This window comes from Nuphar pumila, chromosome 10 (genome assembly GCF_984573655.1).
Source record: "Nuphar pumila chromosome 10, dmNupPumi1.hap1.1, whole genome shotgun sequence".
NCBI lineage: Eukaryota > Viridiplantae > Streptophyta > Magnoliopsida > Nymphaeales > Nymphaeaceae > Nuphar > Nuphar pumila.
In genome coordinates, this window is record NC_143258.1 from 4,272,315 (window position 1) to 4,299,523 (window position 27,209).

Genomic DNA, 27,209 nt, shown 5'->3' on the forward strand with positions numbered 1-27,209 from the left:
TATATATATATGGGAATGAAAACCTTTTCAATACAATTTTTTTTTTTCAATATTTTGACCTTATACATGTATTCAGCATGATTGATTTACTATAAATTGACACTTGGATAATGAATTTTGAATAGAAAAAATGGTATGTGGATCTTGAAAAATTTATGAAAATTATAGGTTATTGATTTTGAAACTTATAAAAACCTATCCATGCATCAGAATCAAATGCTCCAATAACTGATTCCTGTAAAAACAAGCATTGGCCACATCAAAGAATTAAAAAAAACACACACCAAAAATCCAATAAAATATCCATAAGTTTGAGAGGGTTTTCCTTTGGGAGGTTTTTATTTCTCTCTATATATAATGATTCATATCGAGTGGAGCCCGTTTGGTCATATTCAGATTGAACCACTGATTTTATAAGTAGGTTGCATCGACCCAAAAAAGCCCAATTTGAAATCCGATTTAATTCCGTGTCACAAAAACCATGTTTCCTTCCCAATGCGTGGCTCCAAACAGTCCGAAGTGCAAATCCAACCCTGAATCCCAAATGGCCAACGTTGAATTAGTACGAATCCAATACTTATCCGAATCGGACCCGACCCGTTCACGTCCCAGCGGTTTGTCCGGAAATACGACGCCAATTCCTCATCAAACCGTCCATCTAAATGATGGACGGAAGATAAGCAAGAGGGACACTGAAGCAACAAGTTCCGCGAAACTCCTGTCAGAATCAACCGTTCATCTTGAAAATGGACGGCAGATGATACGCACGTAAGACATCCTCCAATCTCTCTACTGTCTCATCGAGACCGCTCTCCCCTTGCCTCCCTCACTTTTCCTTTCTGTGAATCCCCCTAAGAAGAAGAAGAAGAAGAAGAGCGAACCAGAGGCAGAAACCCTAGCTAACGGAGGCGAAACCTTAGCTGGTGCGGGAAGAGATGTTCCCGCGATTCGGCCAGACGGCGGCGAGCCTGACGAAGGCGTCGACGATGGTGTTCCGGATCGGCACGGACGCCCACCTCTACGACGACCCGGAGGACGTGAGCATCGCGCCCCTCCTCGACAGCAAATTCGACTCGGAGAAGATAGAGGCCCTGAAGCGTCTCCTCGCGCTCATCGCCCAGGGCTGCGACGTCGTCAATTTCTTTCCTCAGGTCCTCCTCTCCTCCCTTTCTCCCCGCGTATCGCTCTCCCCGATCGCTTCGATCGCGTTCCTGTTGTTTTCGTCCGTGATCGACTCTTCGTAGTTTCGGATCGATTGAATGTAATCACTAATCGGTCGATATATCAGCAATTTTAGTGCTTTGTCCCATTTCTCGTTTGCTTGCCTGTTGTTTTTGTTCGTTATCGACTGAACGCAGTTTCAGATCGATTGGATGTAGTCACTGATCAGTCGATCTGTCGGTGAATTTTGATGTAGAAACCGAAATTAGTTCTTCGGATGTCGTTTTCTGAGCTTAGTTTGATATGATTTCGTGAAATTAGGTTTTTTGGTGTACTTGGATCGGTTTGTTGACTAGAATCTCTCGCGAGTATAAGGATTAGTTTCTGTTATTCTTTTTTGGCTTTGCTATCGGGATTTGGATTGTTTAATCTGTTGAATTTTGGAACCGTGCCTAAGAAAAGATCACGAGTACGATGTTCGGTGATGCGTTTTTTAATTTTCTGATTGTTTTTTTTCTTTGTTTGCTTCTTAAATTTTGCTAATTGGTTGAGCATCGGAGTTTTTAGTGTCGGATCATGTAGCTTTTGGCAACGCATGTTGTTCCTTGGATGCTTGATTGGTTCGTGGTCGCCTTTTCGGTGTTTTACTTGTTTGCTGTCGTGCACGTCTTTCTTTTGTTCTTGGTGCTCCAGTGAGCTATAAAACATTCCCAGTCTAGTAATTTTATGCAGCTGATTTTTATCATTTCTGGTTTCTTTTTTCTCTTTTTGGGGAATTTGAAATGTAGGTTGTGAAGAATGTAGCATCTCAATCTCTGGAAGTGAAGAAGCTGGTGTACTTGTATCTACTGCATTATGCAGAAAAGTATGTTATAGCCTGACCCACTGTTTTTTGATTCATTTATTTGTTTTTCTAACCTTTCCTCGAATTAGCATCAATTACATTGAGAATCAGTGATTGATGTCGTTTGAGTTTCCTTATTCGTTTTGAAACGGGGAAAACATCAAAGTGTAATTCTTTTTGTACACAAAAACCAGAAGTCATCAAGTGTGATATCATGGTGTACTTGCTGCTTATTTTTATGCATTTAATGATTTTTCATGGTGATTTTCATGTATCTGCTTGAGCTCACACAAGTTTGTTGGTTGTTTGGCTGATGCATCACATGCCTTCTTGGTCCAGTTAAGTCACCTTTTAGGACTTGATTGAGAACAAATCTGTGGGTTAAATGTAACATAATATGTTGAACAAGCTTTTGGTTTTTCTGAGTTCCTTTTGCTTACTGCTGGCTTCCCACCACTTTGAAGAAGCTATGAGGTTTCTGAACTACCATATATTGAATTAAAAAAATACTAGTTAGTCAAAAAAAGGTCAGAATGATTATTGTTTAATGTTAACCTTTTTGAACCTCTTGATCGTCTTGTTCAATGAATCAATCCTTGAGGGGCACTGGAATGGCCTTTTGGTCATGTCTTGATTTGCTTTCTTCCAGAAGAGGCATTGGAACTCCATGTAGTTGAATGTGGAATGCGGAGATACCTGATTGGCTGGAGCCTTTGTGGGCTAGTTGATTGACTAGCTTGCTTAGGTTGTGAATGCCTGTGGGGAAAATACGGCTCATCTAGAGAGAGAGAGAGAGAGAGAGAGAGAGAGAGTATCATAATCTTCTGTTTTTTTTTTTTATCTTTGTACAGTTAACAAGCACTCTCAGTCATCATTTTTTATCCTCAAGCACCTTTTCTTGAGAGAATCTTTTGATCACGCCTAAGTTTTGGAGAATTCGACTATTATTATGAGTTTTGAGAAAAATCACTAGAACTATCTCTTCTTCTATTACCTGAATGTTATTATGGATGTTATTCTTCTTTGAATAGATTTATGGCTTTTTGATCTATTTAAAGTTAAACATTGAAAGTTTCCTCTTATTAATTGCATCTTTAAGATTTAGGGCAATGTTTTGAGTTTTATTATGTTAATGTGCTTTAACCATAATATCATGCTGTTGTTTGTGTTATTTTTCTTTCATATTTGTGGAAAGTTGTTTTGGTGGGTATTCCCTATATCTAGGGATCCTGGTTACCAAGGCCTTGCCTGCTGCATTTGACTACATGAGTCATCTTTATCTGCATCAACATCAGCTGGATGCCATTTTTAAGGTGTTCAGCTAAATATCAAGAAAACTGGGATAAGTTGGGATGTTGCATTGTGGAGCATAACATGATATCCCAGATTTTCCCAGTGGTTTAGATAAATGAGTGTGTGCAAGCACCCCTCCATCTCAAGATGTGACCTGATTAGCTCTCCCACTTTTAGTTTATAATCCCTTTCCATTTGAAATTTTTATAGAATTGCATGTGATATAAAAGTATGTTCATTGTTGTCTTCCATGATGGTGGCTAGCTGGATTTTACTAATGTAATTGACATTGATGAGGCTCTTGTTCTTCATGATCTCTTATATGTTTTTCCTGTGTAATCCAGACGCCCAAATGAGGCATTGTTGTCAATTAATTGTTTCCAAAAGGACTTATCAGATCTGAACCCGTTAGTGCGTGCCTGGGCTCTTCGTGCTATGGCAGGTATTCGTTTACATGTTGTAGCCCCTCTTGTTTTAGCAGCTGTTGGCAAGTGTGCCCGAGATCCATCTACATATGTTAGGAAGTGTGCTGCTAATGCCCTTCCAAAGTTGTATGATTTGCGCCAGGAGCAAACCTATAGTGCTATTGAAGAGGTGAATTCTTCATCTAATTTTCAATACAGTCAGTGTTTAGCTCCCATTTATCAGTCTTTTATCAATTTTATCTCTCGCATTGCAGCTTATTGCCATGTTGTTCAATGACAATTCACCTGGGGTTGTTGGAGCAGCAGCAGCAGCATTCAATTACATATGCCCTAGTAATTTGATATTAATAGGCAGAAGCTTCTGTAGGCTATGTGAGATTCTTCCCGACGTTGATGAATGGGGACAAATCATCCTAATCGGGATTCTTCTGCGATATGCTGTTGCAAGATATGGACTTCCAAACAGATCCACTATTGGTTCACCTTCTAGTGATCAGATCTCACTTTCTAATACTGATTCTGTGAACCTTGATGCAACATCTGGAAACGATTGTGGATTCATGGGAAGACAAGTTGATGATTCAAATTTTCTTATGTCGTTGTTCAGTTGTTATGTGGAAGGGCAAGATGAGTTCTTATTAAGATCAAATTATGCAATAAAAAATTCAGTTTTGTTGGAAAATTCAGGTTTTTCATGTGATGGAAACAGTGATGTGAAGATTCTTTTGCAGTGTACTTCACCTCTTTTGTGGAGTCAAAATAGTGCTGTGGTCCTTGCAGCAGCTGGAGTCCATTGGATTATGGCTTCTAGGGAAGATGTCAAGAGGATTGTTAATCCAATTTTGTTTCTTCTGCGATCAACAATCTTATCACAATATGTGGTAAAACATCTGGTTCCCAAGCAATGTGTATTCATGATACTATTAATACTATCAGTTACTTGATTCTTTGATCTTCTGCTATTACCTTGATGTAAAATGTGATATCATTTACTTTAATGTTTGCATGACCTTTTACTTGGTTGGTTTTCTGCAAGTGTGACCATTTTTTACTTTTAGATGGAAGTTTTCTTCATTCCTGTGATTGTTTTATTCAAATTCTTATAATATTTATATTCTGCTCTTTGCAGGTTCTCTGCAACTTACTAGTATTTACAAAGGCAATGCCTTCTCTTTTTGCACCACACTTTGAGAATTTTTTTGTACGGTCTTCTGATTCGTACCATATCAGAGCTGTAAAGCTTGAGATACTGTCAATCATTGCTACCGATTCATCAATTTCATGTATTCTTCAAGAGTTTCAGGTAGTTTGCTTTGTACTTAAGTATATGCCAAGGATTCTGTTCTTTTTTACTACAGCATGCAAAACATTAACTGTAATTGTTAAAGTGTGATAAAGGCTGCTATTTTTGCAGTCTTGTACTCTAAAGTCACCTAACATCATTCCATAATAATTTGGCATCATTTATTGTCTTTGTATCTCATGTTCGTCGCTGACATGGATGGTATGCATCATTTTTGTAAAATTAGAACACATTTACATATTGGAATTGTGTTGCTCTTTCCTAGGAGTTATACTGCATTAAGTAAACTCTGTTACTCAAGAGCCATTGAGGAGGTTTTGATCTGCTACTTACGTTTTTAGTGTATTTCTAGGACTACCTTAAAGATCCTGATAGAAGATTTGTTGCCGATACAGTTCATGTGATTGGCGAATGTGCACAAAGACTTCCAAAAGTGTCTTACACGTGCTTGGAAGGGCTTTTGGGTTTGATTAGACAAGGTTCATAAATATTTTCTGTTTGTTGGTTTGAATTTTTCTCGTGGTTGGTGGAGACTTTTTCCCCTTAACATATCAGTTCATTCTTCAGAGTCTTCTGCAATTATTGTGAAGGAAGAGTCAGATGTCCTGACCCAGGCAGTGATGGCACTCAAGGCAATTATAAAACATGACCCTGCTAAACATGAAAAGGTGAGGTTTCTTTTTGTTAAACTACACCTGTTCTGCCCCAGAGAAGTAAAAATGAAGAAATTGTTATGACGATGGTACTGTTATATTACTGGTTGAGGTTATTGCTTGTTGGCTTTGTAGTTATAATGTTTCATTAATTTGGTTTAACTGCAATGTGTGGGGTTGAAATTTGAAACTTCTGCCCCATGATCCATTACAAAGATGTATTCATCCTTATATTTTGTTAGATGTAGGAGTGCATGTGGCAACCTTTAAATTACATATTTATGTAATGCATTCTATGGTTGAACCATTTTAGCGTATTTATGGTCCCAAGTCAACATACTGATGAGTAATCCACGGCCAACTATTCCAATCATGCAAATTGAACTTTGCAATGTTCATCCTCCATCATGTACTGGTTTTATTCTATAAAACTGGTTCCTGCCAGAAAGCATTGCATAGTATGGTATTTTACTTGAGGGGCTTCATAACTGATATTAGTTACATTCACATATATTCAGCAGTTTATTTGTTGTCTGTGCATAAAATAGATGTAAACCTTTAAAGCCATCAAAAGAGATGTAAGTTATTTTATAGGAGCAGAAATTACATTCTTTGAGTTCTTTCATCATATCTAACTGATTCCTTGGTTCAGACCGAAGAAGCAATGCCACTGGATCATTATCAAACTGACTGCATTCTGTCCGTGGTGTTTCGGATGAGAGTAGAGATCTTTAAGAGGACAAGGCATCAAGAGCTTAAAAGTGGAAGATGCTTGTCCAAGGGCACTTACTGGAAGTGGGAAAATGATTCATCTTCAGATGGAAATGATTTTTTTTTCATGTAACAACAAGTTCAAATCAAACATGGGATCTATTATCCCAACTCAATGGGAAAATAAATCCCGGCCAGAGAGAAAAATAATATGGTTCATTTTCATACATGATTTACTTTCATATGTGAAAATGAACCAAAGATGCCTAGGAGGATCAAAAGCTTATCTATAAGCTTTAATGAATATCACTGGTCTTTCTAGATGTCTTCATCTCAAGGTGTTGCCTTTACGGTGTCCAGTCAGCCTTTCTTTTACCTTTATAAAGCAATTTTTTTTTTAAGAAAATCAAACAAAATAACAAAGAAAAAAAATTTAAATTATTTTTTTATAGAGAACCTGGTGGATATTCCTCGTGGGATTCAAATTTGAGACCCTCTTGTTATGATAGTGCGTCCTAACTGTCCAGTTATCTCAGTCAACCCAAAAGCTTTTGAAATCATGACAAATCATAAGTATGCAATTTTCATTTATGAACTTTTACTAGAGAAGCACAACTTTAGTATTATCATTCTATAGTATATATACACATCTAAATTACAAGCTATTTATGCCTAGGAAAAAGCTATTCACAAATGAGGGTTGAATATAATATAAGATACTTGCTCATTTACCACTCTAATATAGCATGGATACAATGGTATAAATGTGTAGTGTTTAGCTAAATTCGATAAGATTATTTCAAAGGCATTGACCATCACATGCAACAAGCCATCCACCATACAAGTTGGTGATTATTCCAAAGGCATTGGCATCATGTGCAATGAGCCATCCATTATAGGAAATGGTAACAAACATAGTTGTCAACTTGAAACTTGGCCAGGGCAACCTAATGGCCTGGTTAGTTTTTTGTTTCGATAGTGTCTATTATATATATACAGGTCATTGTCACAGATATCAGAGGTATTTTGAAAATATCACCTATATAAATTTTTTGAGAAAATGATTTAAAAAGTAAAATATCATGAGATTTTCAAAATCAAATTTATTGCAATATTATCGTGATATTATAACGATATTGTAACGACCCCAATCCAGACCCTTTTAAAAATGCAGAATTTTTTTTTTCTAAAGAGTTGCGGAAACCTTCTCAGAGATCTGGGGTCCTCACAGTTCCACTTTCCATTGGATAGCCCATCCACCACAAACGAAGTTGCAATCATCATCCATATCAACCAACTAAAACTCTTTTATTAATGAGTAAGAAAATTTCAAAGACAAGGTTTTCTTCAACTGAAAGTAAAGTAACACTTGCAGAAATTAAAAGAACTGAAAGACAAAAGAAAGAGCCATTATGTCCTCTACTGAAGCTGACAAGCCCAAGTATAACTCATCCATCCCCAGATGCATGTCCAACTTCACTGTTCACCATTTCCTGTGAAAAACCAACAAAGTAGGGTGTCAGAACCGAAATTCTGAGCACAACTACTTCTAAAGAAACCAGGTGAAAGAAAGAACATGGATAAGATTTCATGCAGTGATTTGAGTGAGTACAGATATAAAATTTGCAACATTTAAATATCCATAACTACCAATAATTGCATACACTCACCAGTCAAGAATAGTAAACAGTGTCATATATCAATAACTAATTAATCAAACCTTTCAGCATGATTTCACAAAGTAGGTCATATGCTACCACCAAATGATGTCCTAATATCAAGAATGATTCAAACCTGCATGATCTAATGCATAACAGAAAAATGCATGATTATGTGCAATGCATGATTTCTTCTGTTATCTTTTATTTAAGTTCCATCTTTTCATATGCATGCCCTATTAGATGCACACATCCTTAAGTTCCTCTTTTTAATTACCGTGGCCCGCGGATACACCAAACGGGTACAACCCCCGATGTCAAGTAGGTTCTCAGGGTAGCTTAACACACAATTTGTATTTTATTACTAGGTTCCGACTTAGCCCTCGACCGATATCAGGAAACAACACCATCCATCGGAACATTAGACCTCCACATCTAATGTCGGGGACACAAGAGACACCCCACGCCCACAAGTGCCACTTCCTTGGTACCATAAACTCACAGCTGTGACTAACACACCACTCCCGGGTAAAGTGACGAATTCTCCCTAAAACCGTGGCCAGGAGAAGAACCTCAATATCGGGTTCAGGGGCAACAACGCACACGGAGTTTTTGTATCCTCACAGTCTCCCCAAGACCGGATAACTAAGATTCTCATACTTCAGATGAGATATCCCAGAAGGTGTATTACACTGTTCTTATTCATTATATTTTTATTTAAAGTTCATCTTTTAAGTTTGCAACACCATATGCAAAAGAAAAGTGAAAACCCGCATCCTCCCTTGCGGGGACCCATTCGGGACTCCAGCTCGTATAAGCCACTAGAACAGTGTAGTAAAGTGCCAAACCATCTTATGTGGTTTAAGTGATGTATTTAAAACTTATGTGAAAGCAAACCAAACCCATGGCTCTCCAGGCCGATGATGGTCCAACCAGGCCATCAATGCATCACATCACAAAACAAAAGTAGTGTTTTATTTATAACACTAAGCCAAAGTGCCAAACAACATACATATTCATGCAAATATAAACCCAAACATATGCATGTCATAATTCATTCATATGCATTTTCAATATGTGTGTGTTACCTACATCACATATGGGTCTTAACCAATCCATGGTTTCTTTAAGTGTGTGAGTGTACATGTACCATTTCACACATAAATCAAGTGTACATGTTCAAGAAGACTTACTAATAATTGAATCATGCTCACGCTCATGCGTACCATAATCATAACAGTTAGTGAAAGCATAACCTCCACGGCAAGTGTTTTCTCTCAATCCAATACACAAACTTTTAATTAACACATGGATTCTAGCCAAAATAAAATGTTCAGCTCGGGACATCCAAGCAAGATACATTACATATATAAATTTTCAGTTTTATGTATCTATCCTCCCTAAACAGTGTAACATGAGCACTATTATACATAACTGAAATTTTTTCAGGTAATGTTGCAATGATCCCACGCTACATCTTACAAACTTTGAGCGTAACCCCACTCAAGAACCATTGTAAATTCATATGCACTAATGGGGAAAAGCAAATTTAAGTCCATCAGTCATCTTAATAGGCTGGACCCACCCATCCATATATAAAGACACATTGCATAACAAACAATATCCCTTAACAGATCATCATCATATCACTGAGCTAAATCTTTGCTCATGATAAGACAACTTTCTGAAAACCTGCAACTAGATCCAAGTAAGACTTGTACACAACCTGTCCAGAACATGTTGGTAAATGCAAGTAGACATTAAACTTATAAGGAACCATGTGCCCTAACATGTATATTCCAAAGCATCACTTCCATATAATGGATGGAAGCTTCTTTCTTCAACAAAACTAATTGCACAGATGTAAACTCTAGCAACTTTGCTTGAATCCTTTTGGTACAATCCCAAGATGAAAAAGCTCAGGTCTTGCCAAAAGGCTTCCAAAACTGGACAGACTGATGACCAGCAACAAAACTTTCAAAATTTTGGATGTGACGGTGACAAGACCCAGAATCTTTGCGCTGGTGAGGTGGAAAAAAGGGAAAAGTAACAAAGTCAACTTCCCTACTTTCAAATACAAAGGCGACCAACAAAAACTTTTAAAAGGGATATTCAATTCTTTCTAATACTACATGCTAATTTTATGCACCTAACCTACTGTATGAACATGGATGACCCCAGTTCTCAGACTATTCAATAATAGGATGCTATCTTGCAGCTAAAACCAAACCAAGCAATCCTGGTAATAAGAAAACTGATCATTTTCTACACGAGTTGATCCTCAGAACTAAATTACTGAATCAAGAGATTATGGTAAATATTTGACCAGCATCTGCAAATACAATCTGCCTTAAGTCTAGACATATTTACACAGTTTACCACATAAAACCATAAATCACTTACCACAAGATCTCCAGGAATATGATGGAGAAAAAGAAAAAGAGGGAACTACTCTAAATGAAATACAGAAGTCGGTATGCTATTTCAAGCCATATGCAAAACAATCTAGATCCTTGAGAGAAAATCCAAATACACCTCCAGAAACAGAATTTTGAATACTTAGTGGAAAGGAAACATCCGTAATGAAAGTTACTACTATAACGGCATACAAAGATTACAAGGATATCCCAGAGAAAGATTATGCTAACACAAAAATGTAACAAAACCAAACCACTAGCGAATCTGACAGTATGTCATTACAAGAGTTAATAATACAGCTAGGAGAAGATCTACACAAGCCGAGTTACAGGCCAGCTCCCAGCTAACTGGGTCAGCTGGGCCTGCTATGGCCCGGTTCAAAAGGTGCACAGCACCCAAAATAAACAGACTCTGTTTTCCTCTTTCCCCTGTAGTAATTAGGTTATTGGGTCCCAAAACAGAAATCATCCAAAAAAAATTGGGGTTATCCATCTCAAAGAATAGGAAACCCCACGAATGGGACTAATCCGATACCACAGCCGAACCCCAAATCGTTTGGGCTAGGGATTTTTGCAAGGTAAGAAAACCCCCAAATCGATTTGGGATGAACTTTGTTATGGTTTGGGGGTAGGTACAGTAAATCCCCAAATCATTTGGTCTTTTTTTTTGAAATGGGGAAACAACCTCATCCCCGAATCCTCCCCTCAATCCACCCGTGAAATCGAACCCATGTTCGATTCCTCACCCCGATTCCAAGAAGTACCGTACCAGTTTTGAAGCTTTTCCGGCGACCTAAGGCTGGAGGCGCATAGGCACGGTCGGCTGGGGGTTGCACCTTGCTGCTGCCGTGACAGGAGTCTCGCCGGAGGTCTGTGATGGCCAAAACTTGCCGGCGACCTCCCTGCCTCCAGCGCGTGCGCACCGAACGAGGGAGAGAGATGAGGCTGAGTGAAGAGGGCGAGACCCCCTCTCCACTCCCCTCCTTTATCGGCCCCAGGCCCCTCCTTTTTCGCCGAGATGGGGGAGGTCGGTTACGGCCTGCGTAACCCCCCTGCCCCCCTTCCATATCCTGCAAGGGTTCTATCGGGCAACCCTTATCGGGTTGCCCCTTTAAAAAGAACTCGGGTCCGGGTCCGAGCCCGTGACCCGCGATGCTGGGTCCATTATTAAAATGGACCCGGTTCGTCAATAGTAACGGATCCTTAGCTGGATCCGGGTGGATCCAACGGTGGGTCCGACCCCTTGTTCCAAAATTTTCTTATAATTAATATTAATTATTTATAAAATTCTGAATTTAACATTATACATAATTTTTTTTAACCCCCATCAATATGGATCCGCAAGTCGGATCCATGTGGGTCCAACTGTGGATCCTCGAGTCCACTTAATATATATGTATATTATATTTCTATAGTATTACCAATATTAATATTATTTATTTATGAGTATACACATATATATATTTAGATATATATATGTATATGGATCCAGTATATGGATCCCATACCCATCTACCCACCCCTATTGAATGATTATTCTCCGAATTATTAAATAATTTAAAAATTATTGTACTTATACGTATATATCAAATTTACGAGGTAGATGTATGCGGAAAACCCCTTTATGGGTCCTGGATCTGTAATTTGGATCCAGGCCCAATTTGCAAAATTTTATAAAATTTTCGGGTTTTACAGATATTGTTTCTGTAATATCATGAAATTTCAGTCTTTTTTACTTTTGTATTTCTTTTCTATATTTTAAATATGTTTTCTTCTTTCTTTATTTTTTATGTTTCAAAATGTTTATAACTTATATTTACATTTCTATAAAAACTTTATTATCCAAATATATTCTTTTCTTACTTATTTCTGCTATATTTTATATTTTTTCATTCAACCCAAAGTAAATGCTTTTGTGCATGTATCTGAAGCTTTCATATGAAACAATATTGTGGTCTAGAGAAGAATGCGGACCTTTAGATGCATAAGCAATGAACGGAAGAATAAGAAGTTACAGATAAGGAAAAGAATAAAATTAAAGGGGAGGTGAGTGGAATTCCAACCAAATAACTAAAATGCAATTCTTTATATAAAATGGTTGTTTACATAAAAAATTCACCTTTTCCGATCCCAAAAGAGAAAGTTCTAATTAAGAATCAATTTAGGCCTTCAATCTTCATTTAGAGAAGAATTTTTTTCCTCCTATCCTACCCATTCACTAGAATCCCTTTTGTTGATTACCACTCTTATCTGTTGGTTTCTCTGGTTGATGAATTAGATTTTCGGTGTATACATTTGCATCATATTTGAAATTAAGGATCATCAAGTGGCTGGTTGCATGTCCTAAAATCCCATGGTCCACTGCTAAATAAAATATGCTGAATTTATCTGCCATTTGAGTAGAAATAAGGGTGCATATGTAGATACTCCTTTTTTTCCGTGACAAATACACGTTGGACAACCATACACCATTCTTCCATGTATAAATGGCTGGCAAAAATCCTTGACAAACCTTTTGGATTGAGAATGTTAAGGAGGTTTGATAGTGTTCATTTGCTGACCTGATGAGGTCAGTATCTACATTTGTTTAGTTCAAAGTGCTCTGATTGTTGTATTGGTTTATTTTTGAAGTGCTTTGACCGTTCATAGTGTGTCATCAAAAATTGATTCTTCTAAGAATTTCTGTACATCAGACAAATGCTCAAGTATGGCCATTGGATTATCCTGCTACCATTTTGTCTTCTTCATCTCCTATAATTGCATGATTTTAGAAGATATCAACTCAAACTGCTTAAGTCACTTATGTTTTAAGTTGGACTTTTGTCCTACACACATTTTAAGGCCTTTGATAAGTGAACTTTGGGGCAAGATGCTGTTGAAAGTCAAGGGAAAATTTGTCATTTCTACTGCAGGGGCATTTTGGTCATTTCTCACCATTAATAGGAGTCAGTTTGGAGCATAGCAGCATGATAGTTTTTCTTGCATTGTGAAAGTGGATTGTAATATGTGTGTTGTAATGTTATTTTGTGCTTCTTTATTAGTATGAGGCATAGTTGTCCTATTTGTCATTCTTTCTTTGACTTTTGTAACTTAGTCTATTAGGGTGTTCTTTATTAATCAAGTTTCTCATAGAGGCCAGCTTACCCAAGAAAGAAAGAAGGAAATGGTGGTGGCTTTCATTTTCCCCAAGTCTTCTTCTCCCCTCTTTGCCTATGTCATAGGGACTCGCCAAAGAGCCCGTTGTACCCATGTCGACGTGATGTAGGTGCGGGTGCGGCAGCCGATGTGGCAAAATTCACGTTTTGTCACACCAAGTGCAGTTAACCCGCACCCAAGGTTATATGTGTCCAAAATGGACTCAGTCAACTTTGATCAAGTCTATTTTGGTCCAATTTACAAAAAATTATAGAGGGGGAGGTGTTTAGGGCACGACTCCTCTTCCCACAATGACGGCGATAGTAAGTCTCTCTCTCTCTCTTTCTTCTTCTTCCTTCTCCTCGCTTTCTTCTTACTTCTCTTCCTTCCTCCTTCTCTCCTCGTTGGCGCAAGGGCCGAACCCAACAGGCCTGGGTTCAGCAGAACCGAACCCAAGCTTAGGTTCAACAGAACTAAACCCAAGCTTGGGTTGGGTTCTAAGTTTGGCCATTTTTTTATGAATTTTATTTTAATAAATTTTTATTTTTTTGATTTTAAGGAAGAAAATGGTGAATGTTTTATACATGGTGAGTGGTAAATTGTTAATTTGATTTATTGCATGATTGATAATTGTTTTTATTTCATTGGTATTAACTTCAATGTCGTGAAAAGCGTGAGGCGTAGCGAGGCGCTCCACCAAAATCTGAGGCGAGGCGTAAGCCTCGAGACGTAAAGCGTAAGCCTCAAAGTTTTTTTTTTAAAACTTAAAAAAACTATAAAGATTATCTAAAATTATAAATAAATAAAAAATTCTTTATTGATGAAGCAACAACCAACAAGAAATAAAAAATCTTAAATAAATACTGAAAAAATATGAGATTGACATGTAAAAATAACACTAATGCAACAACTTGATCTATGTAAGTATCTAAGAAATAAAACATGAGCATTCATTAAATAAAAAATTAACATTAACAACAAAATGCATATTAGCATTAACAATATCATGTCATAATTAGAAAATGCATTTTAGCATTAACAACCAAATGTTATATATATATATATATATATATATATAGGGTTGTGACTACATGTAATTGCACGACTTGATTTTGCCACTAAAAGGGTTTAACGTCACATTCTAGAAGAGATTATTGCTCCTACGAAATTGAATACATTGAACAAGTTGACACAGTGATATTAATTTTCTGTGAAACGAAGCAACTAATCTCAATGACTTCATTAACGTGGTTGCTTTGAGTGTCTATTAGACTGCAAATTGGTGAACCTGCTACTAAGGGTGTCAATGGATTGGGTATGACCCGATCCTGACACATATTGGATCTTATAGGGCCAGGGTTTGGTTGCAAAGAAGGGATTTTGATTAATTATTCAGGTTGGACCCATGAGGTCTGATTATTATATGGGTTGTGTATGATTTATAAAATTTTATACCAAACCAGGTCTGACCGGGGTTTCGGTTAAGATTCTCAATTTTTCAATGTAAAATAATTAAAAATATTATTTTGCCAGGTATGGACTGGGTCTAGTTTATGTAATTTTTATCGGATCTGGGTATAGTTTTTCTTATAAAAATTCAGTTAAACCCGAATCTTGATCTGATACCTAGATTACTTAGTCGGATTCAGGTTTGGACCCACTCATTTTAACATAGGTCCAACTGATGAGTTGCAGAGTCTGATTCAGAGTTTTTTCCCTTGCAGTAAAGGGGGGGGGGTCCGGGGGCTCCCCCGAGTGCGGGTCCCGCTGCGCGAGGGGGGCCGCCATTGGCAGGGGGGTCTTAGGGGGCAGCGCCCCCCAGAAGATTTTTTTTGGCTTATGTTTGAGACCCGATGTCTTATGGATAAGACCCGATTTGTTTAGGTTTAGGGCTGTCACCCTTTTCTTTCTTTTCTTTCTCTCTTGTATCTGTCGAGAAAGAACAATAAAGTTTTTTTCCGCTGGGCGACCGTAGTTTTTTACTCCCTCTCGGATTTGAGGGGAGGTTTTTTCACGTAAATCTGTGTGTTTTTGCTGTGTTTTGTTTTCTTCGATTGTTTGTTGCTCGCGGTTTTCGCAACACCAACCCTTTGACACCCCTACCTGCCTGTGCATTTATCATGCCTTTTTTTTTATATTTACACAGAAACCACCCCTAGGATCATAGACCTAGCCGTGTTGGCTTTGCCGGACGTACTTACGGTCAACGAGCTTGAACAGGCTAGTAAATGCCCTTTTTACTAACAACTTAGTTAAAACTGCGTAAAAAAACCCTAATTTTTGGTCAAATGAGGGCTTTGACCCTCATTTGACTAAAAAATTCAGGGCGTGTACGCCTCGGCTTGAGGCGTGCGCCTCAAGGCATATGAGGCGCACGCCTCGAGGCTGTTGCGCTTTGTACATGCGCCTCAAGGCATAAAGCCCCTCTGTAATGAAATGGTGGTCTTCAACAAATGCACAAATAACTCACAAACAAGTGTCTATTGGAGACACTACAAGCATGACCCTTGAAAGGGTATAAAGGGAAGAACACTTGAAAAATAAATAATACTTTATTCATGAACAAAATGCTTAAGAAGCATAGTTATTTACATTGAAGGGGTTCACCCCTATATATACAAAAAAATGGGAGAGAGAGGAGAGCTCATTTTGAGCTCTCCAAAAAGAGACGTTGGATTCCAACGTCTCTTAATATAGCTGTTGGACTACAGTCCAACAGCATTTATTATTATAGCTGTTGGACTACAGTCCAACAACATTTATTATAGCTGTTGGACTACAGTCCAACAGCTACTTGCACAGTCAAGTTCCAACCGGAACTTGACTGGATCAAAATATCTAGTTTCTATTGAACTAGATGCTAAAAAAGAAAATAAAAAAATAGAAAAAGAAAATAATAAAAGAAAATATAATAATATTAAATAAATAAATATATATATATATATATATATATATATATATATTGCAGTTTACATTTTAACACCCTCGCCTTGAGGCGAGGCACGCTTTTTGCGCCTTGAGGCGCGTTTTTAATAACACTGGTTAACTTTAAACTGTTAGAAATTATATATATACCCTCCCCGCACACCCACACCCAAGTTTTTTTTAAAGTGTCGCATCGCTGCACTCGCACCTGCACCTATGTGACATATTTCATGGAGATTGCATCAATTGATATAAGAATTTTCAGATGCAAGGGCTTATATCCATTTGAATAATCTGTTGTGGTGCTCTCGCTAGAGGCCAAGGGAGCATGGTTCAAGAACCCAACGACTTTTGACTCAACTAGGCTATTCTTGACTCATGATTAGGCTGGATCAACTTGGTGACACAGCTGAGTCATGTCAATTTTTTTATGTAACAAAAGGAACACACAGATATATATATATATATAACCTAGTGAGCTATGGGTTAACCCAATGGCTTGGTTAAGTGTGTCTTGGACAAATTAGCAAAAAATAGGTCAACAAACTGGATCAACCAGGTTTCTTACCAATGTGACTCAACTCAAACTAGTCACTGGGTTGAACTACCAGATTTTTAAACAGTTCAAATGAATTCTTATTTGATTTTGGTTATATTTCACATGGTGAGTTCATGATACCATTAATTTTATAGATCTCTTCTCTTTTGGAGGTCCATTAATACTATGTTGTTGTTTTTATAAGGTTAAAAGCAGTGTTAGTTTTTTTTCCCACTCATTGTCATTGAATATCTGACCATATGACTGAAATCTGTCTTTACAGTTGAATGACTTTACATTTAGTTTCTCTTTTCGTTCTTTTATCGACTGAAACAAGTCAAACAGTTCAAATCGACTTTTATGTCCTTTGAAGGAATCCTTTGTTTTGCGAAGTTATTTCTAAATTTACCCTGGAGCTAAGTTATGACTTGTCTTTGAAGGTAATTATTCGTTTGGCCCGTAGCATGGATTTAATCATGGTGCCTTCAGCTCGTGCTCTGATCATTTGGATGATGGGAGAATATTGCATGGTTGGGCGTGACATACCACGGATGATACCTGTCATACTTCAATATCTTGCTCGGTGTTTTGGTTCGGAAGACTTGGAAACAAAGCAGCAAATTCTTAATACAGCTGCTAAGGTAATGATGTTGCAAAAAGCTGTGAAGAAACTTCTTTTGGAGTTTCTTTGTGGTGTGAAAGTTAATATGCTGTAGCTAATAGTCGTTGTGCTTTAGTTCAGAAGACAAAAAAATAGCAGGAATTCTGGATACATCTGCTAAGTTAATAGTGTTTTCAATGGATGTATGGAACTTTTCTTGGAATTTTGTCTTCATCGTGTACAGTTTATCTGCTATTGTTGTTGTTTGCCTGACTACTGTTCCAGCTATTTAATACTTTACTGGCTAAAAGGAAATTGTCCTGTAATAATCTTTTTCTTTCTTTTTTGAGATTTAAAGCAATGATCATCGTTCATAATTATAATAATATTAACAACAGAGTGGATACTTTATACTTGTTAAAAAAATTAGAAAATGGTTCTTCCTTTTGACAACTTCTTGATCCTGCTGCTAATAAGATATTCCTTTTTCTCTGTCAATTTTGCTATATCTGTTTGATGGATTCTTGGAGAAATTTGATAGTGATGCACTTAAAACTAATAATTTATAAGTAAATGATAGAGGAGCTCTATTTGGAGCATAAGTCTATGGATTTGCATTCATTTTTTGTTGAACTTTAAGAATGGACATTTAGATGTTATTCCATTAGTTTTCTTTTAGTGTTCTAGAGTTATTTTTCATTGTAAATGTTTGTTGAACTCCTTGGTATGGGGACTATTTTTGTTATTGCATTCTGTACTGAAGAGTTTGTTGCAATTCCTTCAGTATGGTATTTTTGTTGTTCATGGTGTGCATTGATGTACACCTAATAGCTTTTACATGTTCGAATTTAACGTGGTTGGTCTATATGAAGAGCAGTGTTATCAGTATCATATTGTATCTTACGGTACAATGTGCCGTGTCGCTATAATGGCCCTCAGACTGATACCATACTGCATCAAATATTGCTAGCTTCTGATTATTGGGCTGTATCTGCCTGGATCATACAATATGGTGATATATCGTACTGTATAGTATAATACACCTATTTTTATTGTCTTTTTTACATAGTTGACAAAGTTGGGTAGATTTGATTTTTTTAAATTTAATATAACTCTTAACAGTAAGTATTTTATTTTGTTAGTTATTACATATAATTTCATATGTTTTAATAGTGTATATCTTTGTTTAATTGATCATACTGTTTAAATTTGATTTCTTTTTTCCATGTTGCATTCCATTTTTTCTAGTGTTTTTCTGATTTTTTGTGTATTTTTTAGATTTTTTATAATTCTTTAAAATGGGGCTTTTCATACTATATGGTATGATGTACACGTATGTCTAGCCCTTCCGATACGGGTTCTGATATGCTTTTTATAACATTGATCAAGAGTGATAATTGATGGATTCAGCTTTTTTAAATCATGATATCTATTTGTGAGATCACAAAAAGAAGTTTTTGTTAGTTTTATGATCTGAATACTGACAAATTCATCCAGATCAGAAATAATTGGGATTTTCAGCTACAATAGTTATGATTCTTCTCATTTTCTTTTCTCCCTTGCCCTATTTGTCCTTTTCTTGTTTTTCTGTAGATCAAGCCTGAAGAAGCCTAGAATATCACATGGATCCAGCATTTTTATGTGTTTTGGATCATACGAGATAGGTTCAGTTAGATCCAGACAGAGATCAGGGTTGTACTTGTTTGTTAACAACTTTATATTTATGAGGTGTCAATCATGGGTTTATAGTATACTTGATCCACCTGGATCTGGCTCCAATCTGAGCTGTTTACTACCTACATTAGATCTCGTTTCTATCTGTTAGAGTTGTTCTCAGGGAAACATATTAGGTTTATTCCAAGTTCATCAGAGAGGTGCATGAATGAATTGGTTGATGCAAGTCAATTGAAACGGATTAAAATTTCAGGTTAGATCCACCACATTTAGACTATTTAGTTACTTTTTAATGTCTGCATTGGGCGGGTGGGGGGAGGAAGGGGATGTTTGTGTGCACTTGTCTCCATGTCTATGATGAACTCTAGAAGTCTCTGGTGCCACTGAGTATAAGACTAGTGGTGAAAAGTGTATGCACCAAAGGCATGCTACTGCCATTCTGTCCGAAGGCGTACATGGCACTGGAACCAGGTCCACTGAACTGGATCTCAATGTGTATAGTGAAGTTCATTGCACCTTTTCACCATGGCTTGTCAAGGTATGGATGTTCAGCTGTTGTTTGAGTCTTTGAGAATTTCCCCCCGTTTTTATTGGAATATGATTTTAAGTTTTTGATTAGAAGAGTTCATTAGTGTGTTATTCTTTTAGTTCTTTTCTGAACCTTTCTCCTGTTCTCTACAACAACAACAACAACTACGCCTTCATCCCAAAACAATTGGGGTCGGCGATATGAACCAAAAAAGAAAATCATTCTGGGTCTTCCACATGAATCCTTCTCCTCCAATCATTTCTATCCAATGCCATGTCCTCGGTGAGGTTTAAAGCATTCATATCCTTTCCTATCACCTCCATCCATGTCTTCCTAGGCCTACCCCGACCTCTTTTAACTAATATATTTTCCCATTTCTCCATCCTTCTAACTGGAGCATCATTAGGCCTTCGCCGAATATGTCCAAACCACCGTAAACGATTCTCTCTCATCTTATTTTCAATGGGTGCAACGCCTACCTTCTTACGTATCTCTTCGTTCCGAATCTTATCTTTTATTGTATTTCCACACATCCATCTCAGCATACGCATCTCAGCTACACTCATTTTTTGAATATGATGTCTCTTGGCAGCCCAACATTCCGTACCATATAGTAAAGCGGGCCTAATAGTCGTCCTATAAAACTTTCCCTTCAACCGCAATGGCATTCTACGATCGCACAACACTCCAGTTGCACTCTTCCATTTCATCCACCCAACCTTTATCCTATGATTTACATCTCCATCAATTTCTCCATACTTTTGAATGATAGATCCCAAATATTTGAAACAATCATCCACCGGTATTTCTTGCTCACCAAGCTTCACTACACTCCCATCACTACTTCGTTGCTTACTAAATCGACATTTAATGTATTTTGTCTTACTCTTACTCAACTTAAAACCTCTTGCTTCCAATGTCTGTCTCCATAATTCTAACTTAGCATTAACCCCAGCTCTAGACTCATCAATCAAAACAATATCATCAGAAAACAACATACACTACGGCACATTTTCTTGAATTGGTCTCGTAAGCTCATCCATCACTATAGCAAATAGGAAAGGGCTTAAAGCAGATCCTTGATGTAACCCAACCGTTATAGGAAAATTGGTTGTCACCCCTTCACAAGTGCGGACATTGGTTACTACTCCTGTTCTCTCTTTATTTTAAACTTTTGTTACTTTCTTCCAAAAAAATCTTGTTTTTATATGTTTAACAAACTATATAAGCATGCTCTGGAGAGAGCTAGGTCCATGGGTGATCTATTGACTTGTTGAAAGGCACTAACTGTAATGTATCCTTGCTGGAGCATTATCAGTGATGCGGACAGGGATAACCATGGTACTTGGAGTTTGGAAGCTCAGGGTTATTGCTAATGGTTATCTCATGAGGTTGGTCCTTTATTATTAAAATTTAAAATCAAAACCAAGCTTAGTTTTTCTATATGCTTAAATGAATCTGTGCCATTGGGGGGAAATGGGGTGTAGTTCTCATTGACTGTGTTGGTTGGATAAGTTAAAATTCAGTTGCTTTTTGTTATTTTCATATTTGTTTAACTCTTAGGTAGTCTATTCATTTAAGTATATTGTGTATAAGGATTAGATACATGATTTTCTTTCATTGTGCACCATATCATCTGTTCTATCCTGTTCCTTTTTTGTTTTCCAGATCATGCCATATTACCGTATTCATTGTGTAGTAATGCTGTTTATACCTACAATTCAAGATATTCCTCATCACAGTATTATTTTCTGCAGGTTGTAGTATGTTCCCAATCTGAAGATAGGCAAACATGTATCAAAGTGCTTTTCTATGTACTTGAACTGGCAAGGTCTGATTTGAACTATGATGTGCGTGATCGTGCACTCATTATAAGTAAACTTTTATCATGCCATGTAAATTCTCAAAATATTGAGGGAGGTGGAACCTGTCCAGTTCTGAATACAAATTTTCAGTATGAGCTTGCAGAACATATTTTCGGCAGGAAGATAAAACCAGTTTCGCATGCACCAGCAGGCAGTCGCTTTTACCTTCCTGGATCTCTCTCACACATAGTTCTGCATGCTGCTCCTGGATATGAGTCACTTCCAAAGCCTTGTAGTCTTTCAAATGTTGACCTTCATATTCAGGAGGAAAAGGTGGTTGGTGACAAATGTAACTCTGTTGGCTCAAGTGATCCTGAAAATGGTTCAAGCGATTCTGGCACGAGTTATAATTCTCAAAGGTCTCATTCCAGTACACATGCAAGTGAAGGAACTAGCTCTGTCAGCAGCACTGTAGATAATATTGATGGTCATTTGCTAGTTGCTGGTATCAAGGAGGATGAAATGACCTCAGGTGCGTTAATTCATCTTTCGGATGCTGATGCTGAAAATAACGTCAATGGAGCTGCAGGTGGAAATGGTTCTTCATCCTCTTATGTTAATGTTTCAGAACTGGTATCTAAAGAAAAACTGGAATCATGGCTGGGAGATCAAAGCCTGTCAGAACCGAGGTCGCCAATAGAAGGGATTTTATCACCATCTTCAGCTAGAATTTCAATAAGGGAGAGTGACCTAACAATCAGGCCAAAAGTTTATAAACTATTAGACCCGACAAGTGGGAGTGGGTTGAGTGTGGAGTACTCATTCTCCTCTGAGATTTCAAGCATTTCTTGGGAACTCGTGTGTGTGGAGATGTCCTTCGAAAATCATTCTGCTGAACCATTGACAAAAATAACAGTTATAGATGAAGGCATCAGAAGCCATGATAATGTGATGCAAACACTGGAAACAACTGAAAGGTAAATATGTTGCTCACAAGCTCAAATAACTTTTTCATCACCATGGATTTTTTTTTGTTCTCCGATGATTGTCTGTTAGTATTTAGTGGTCCCTTGGACTGATTACCTGTGCACTTTGCAGCATAGTGATGCCAACCCAGATGCAGGAAATAGTTTCAACAGAGGAGATTTCCTGTCTTGATTCTGGTCAAACAATGAAACAGATTGTGCATGTCCATTTTCACCACCACCTTTTGCCTATCAAACTTTCTATATGCTGCAATGGGAAGAAGCATCCAGTCAAGTTGTGGCCAGACATGGGGTATTTTGTAAAACCGCTTTCCCTGGATCTGAAAACTTTCATAGATAAGGAATCTCAGCTTCCTGGAATGTTTGAATATACTCGAAGGTTAGTGTCTGTTTCCAGTGGTCTGCAAAATGGCAATTATCCTATCTCTTAAGTTCGTTGATATAGACCATTGATAATTGAATACCGAAACCTTGATATCTGATCCTGTGTTCTAAATTCCTATACTTTGAACTTTGAATATGAAGATTCTACTTCATTTTACACTTGAAAGGTTTATTGTTTATGTGTGTCAGGGTTGTCATATTGAGTATAATTCAGATTAGAATAGTCAAAAGAGTACAAAAAATTGCTTAGAGTATGAAAACTGGTTATTTAATTTTTTCTAAGAATTTCGTGTGTATGCATTTAGTATCATCATACTGACTTTGTAGATTTTCAGTAGCCTTAGAACTTGTTTTCATTTTGATATTTTAGTTAAATATTCACTCTTCACAATTTATCTTTTTTATTTATCATCTAAAATTTTCTGTAGAAAACAACATTTTTAAATTCAATCTAGAAAATTAGTTGTCTATGGTATTGTGAGATTCATATTGGTCACTATTCTGTATCATTGTGAGACTAATATTGGTGACAATGACGTGTGCTTGTATAAGATGGGTATTTCAGATTATTTGTGTAGCAATGTCAAAGCTGGCACTTTTGGGTACTGCATCATACATACTGTATATTATTATATATTGTGTGTTTCTGCAAATATTTCATACAATTTTTACGCGTTTTATATTTTAGTCTGTCACTCGGATACTCCATTTTGACTCCCGTTCCCTATATACAAGTCATATTGGAAACTTCATAAAGGTCGCTATATTCCCATATCTGCATCCATATACATGTGATATCGTTGTTACTGGATCTCGGCATGTGCGGTATATACTTACACATATTATGTATGTGTGTGTGCAGCACACCCGCATTATCACACCTTTCTTTTGGAAAAAAGAAAAAGGAAAAAATAGTCATGCTAGCTGTATTATTGTCATAACATGTAACAGGGGAAAGGGAGGGGTGGTGAGTTTGGGGCATGGAAGGAAGAGGATGGGGGATCTGTCGGTATAGTATGTCAAAAGAAAATGAGATATATAGCATAGAAAGTATGAATCTTACTGGAAGAATGGAAACCTAGGTGTGCACTTGACTATGCATCTGACAGTCGTTATTGGAAACTTGAGGCACCCAAAAGAAATCCAAGCATTCATAAGAAGGCTAGAGATGCTATTGACAAACAACCATCATTGTTCTAATGGAATTGGCAGTTGGTTGCTCATGACTTCCTTCTGTAAGTATTAAAGGAAGGGGGTCCTAGACTCTCAATGCTTCATTGGATTGACTCCTTCTAAACCTCCTCAGCCTTCATCTCTGCCATATGCCAATGTAGGATTGATCTTCATTGCCATCTTCAAAGTAGAGATATCTGCGAAAGTACCAGACTCACCAAACCACACAAAAAACAAACACACTCACAAGAAATTTGTAACGTGGTTCGATCTCAAGGATCTACGTCGGTCCACGGTTTTTGGATCCTCTCTGTCTCTCTTAATGACAAAATGAGAGAGGACCTCTATTATTTATAGATCAGCCATGTACAAGTTTGGAGGAAAGTCACTCTTTTGAGAACATTACATAGCCCAACTTCCTTTAGTAAGTTTACATTTTCATCACTTTTGTAAACTTATTGATTGTGAAGACTTTCTTCTTGATTAGGAAACTTAGTTTCCTTTTCTCTTGGAGTATTCCCCAAAGTGACGCCTAGGCCAAGACTCTCTCTTTTGATCTATCCTTCTTTCTCTCCAAGACTTGCTTTGTTGGTTGACACCAGACTTGTGATGAACTTTCTCTCTTCGCCTATTCTTTCTCTTTTAGACTTATGACTTTTTTTTGTGATTTCTCTTTTAGACTTGGGACTTTCTTTTGTGATGGTCTTGCCTTCTTCATGGAGTCTTTCTCTTTTGGTGGACTTGCTCTCATGGTGGGATCTTTCTGTTTTGATGGACTCACCAAAGTTGGCAAGGTTGAACGTGTGATGGTCTCTAACAATGTCAAGTTATCAACTAAAAGAACATATTAGTGTCTCAACTCCTTTTTAACCATTTTCCTCAAGCAAATTGGACAAAAAAAGACTTGATCAGAGTTGACCAAGTCCAGAAACTGGACAATCATGATCTGGTGTATGTTGTCAGCACCGACATTGTTTGACCAGTGTCTTGCCAACACTTGATACTGCACCCCCACCTGCATCAGTGTCGCACCGCATTGATATGGGTGTGTCAACCCTCCAGAAGCACCCATATTATGTAATTTCCACATGCACAGATCAATTGTTTTTTATATTGGTATTTTTTCCAGCATATGTCTTGGTCTTTGGTCTGTGCTTGCTGATTGCTCATTTGGTACCAGCAAACTTTTTTGGTTTTTGCTATTTTAACAGGTGTACATTCAGTGGCCATATTGGGGACCTGCATCCTGTGAAGCTTGATGTCTCTGCGAGCAGTGACAGGATTCTTATGGTGTCCCGGAGGCTAGCATCAGAAATACTGAGTAATGCAAACATCATGTTGGTGTCGGTCAACATACCGATCTCTGTGACTGATGATCACATGAGGGATGCTGATGATGTTTCTGGCTTGTGCTTACGGTTTGGTTGTGAAATCTTGAGTAGCTCCATCCCATGTCTGCTTACTGTTACCGTTGAAGGTAGATGCTGTGGACCTCTGACAGTTGTATTAAAAATCAACTGTGAGGAAACTGTATTTGGCTTAAACCTGTTGAACAGGATAGGTGCAATCTTCACTTGAGAATTTTTAAGGATAACATGTGCATTTCGGAAGCTTTTGAGCAGAGATACGGTTTGATGTGGCATATTATTGTTTTTGTGGTGGCAGTATTTGATTTTGGCAACAAGGAAAGAACTTGGTTCAAATATCCCTCTAATTTTCTGAGAATGAAGGGAAGAATAATTGACTAAGATCTCTTTTTTTTAAGGTGATTATATGATTTGATCTGCATATATTTGGCGCAAGGAAAACCATTCTGTTTTTTTGTCATAACAAAACGAGGTGCTCAGATGAAACATGGAGATGTCAGTAACAAAGAAATTCACAAGGAGAATTGAGTTGTATGAGGTGAAATTCAATGTAAGATTCTGTAGATTCGCATTAAGAGTGGAGGTAGTTGGAAGGTGCTTACAAGCAAAAAAAATATAAATTCAGAATCATCGTAAATTGATTCTCCATAGTGTAATGCATGTGATCAGAAAGAAAACTTCAGAGATGGACGTGAAATTCTTGGTTGGACGGCAAGTGCCCTATCTTTTCATTGATATGCAACAGTGGGACTTGAATCCAAGATCTTGTTCATGTCATGCAACGTCAACCATGAGTCATGATATCAGACCTTGAATCATGAAAAAGAATGATGCTTCTCTTTCAGAATTTCAGAGGAAGAAATGCCCATGCACTAGGAGAGGTCTTTTCGCGTTCTCTGTTTAACTAGCCAATACAAAATGGCGATGTTTGAGAAGCAGAAGATTTGCATCGTGTTCATCATGCAGGTGAATTTTTCTAGTTCCTTTTCCCATGTCACTGTATTGTTATTATCATGAATATCCAGCAGTCATCAAGGTAAATTTTTGATTTACTTGGAAGTGGTATGCATTGTTGTACGGGAATTATTTTTGTTATTAACATTTTGATCAATATGTTCATAATGATAAATAAACAGAAGATTGCGGCACTATGAAGATTCATGCAAGCCATGCTGGATGTTAACTTTGGTCTAGTAAGATCTTTTTTTTTAGGATAACCGGGAGGAAAAACGCCTCACTCACCGAGTTCATTGGCATAAAACCCCAGGTCTCCCTTGCCCACCAGGGAGTGTCGGTGATCTGCATCAATGTGAATTACTTTATAAGTCGTTCCTCTTCAACTCCTTTAGAGGTCCGACCAAATCCTACCCCATTCGCACCCCTAGTGAAAGATCATCCGAATTAGCCAACTAGTAAGCTTCTAGAATTTTCTTCTTTTTTTCATGAATATGTATGTGCTTAATTTTCCAAAGCAGCAGTTAATTTCTTAGAAAAGAGAAGAAAAAAAAGTAAGCTTCCTCTTAATTTCATTCCCATATTTGATAAATTGCAAAACAGTGCATAGAAAGGACGCTTGGTGGTTAGTTGAGATATGCTGTATACAATTACTGCAACCTTTTTTGTTTCT

The 27,209-nt window shown here is 37.4% G+C and overlaps 1 protein-coding gene across 2 annotated transcripts; it reads left to right on the forward strand.

The window, feature by feature from the left end:
• The first annotated feature begins 856 nt into the window (after positions 1-856).
• Positions 857-26,733, forward strand: PAT2 (protein affected trafficking 2). Of its 2 annotated transcripts, XM_090020011.1 has the most exons (12): positions 857-1,151; positions 1,950-2,026; positions 3,643-3,892; positions 3,978-4,604; positions 4,853-5,026; positions 5,379-5,505; positions 5,594-5,694; positions 17,504-17,704; positions 21,625-22,204; positions 22,301-22,649; positions 22,771-23,037; positions 25,427-26,733. In XM_090020011.1, exons 1-12 carry the CDS (start codon positions 936-938, stop codon positions 25,791-25,793), a joined length of 3,336 nt encoding a protein of 1,111 aa, XP_089876137.1. In that variant the 5' UTR covers positions 857-935; the 3' UTR covers positions 25,794-26,733. The 2 variants fall into 2 exon arrangements, with proteins under 2 accessions (XP_089876137.1, XP_089876136.1); XM_090020010.1 differs by having other exon boundaries at positions 21,625-22,649.
• The last annotated feature ends 476 nt before the right edge of the window (positions 26,734-27,209 follow it).

What these genes read in the sequence shown, in the direction of transcription:
- PAT2 (XM_090020010.1), top strand. Translation starts at nt 936, where the DNA reads ATGTTCCCGCGATTCGGCCAGACGGCGGCGAGCCTGACGAAGGCGTCG. An exon ending in CAATCTTATCACAATATGTG is followed by an intron (nt 4,605 to 4,852) that starts GTAAAACATCTG and finishes TGCTCTTTGCAG; the next exon opens with GTTCTCTGCAACTTACTAGT. An exon ending in TTTGGGTTTGATTAGACAAG is followed by an intron (nt 5,506 to 5,593) that starts GTTCATAAATAT and finishes TTCATTCTTCAG; the next exon opens with AGTCTTCTGCAATTATTGTG.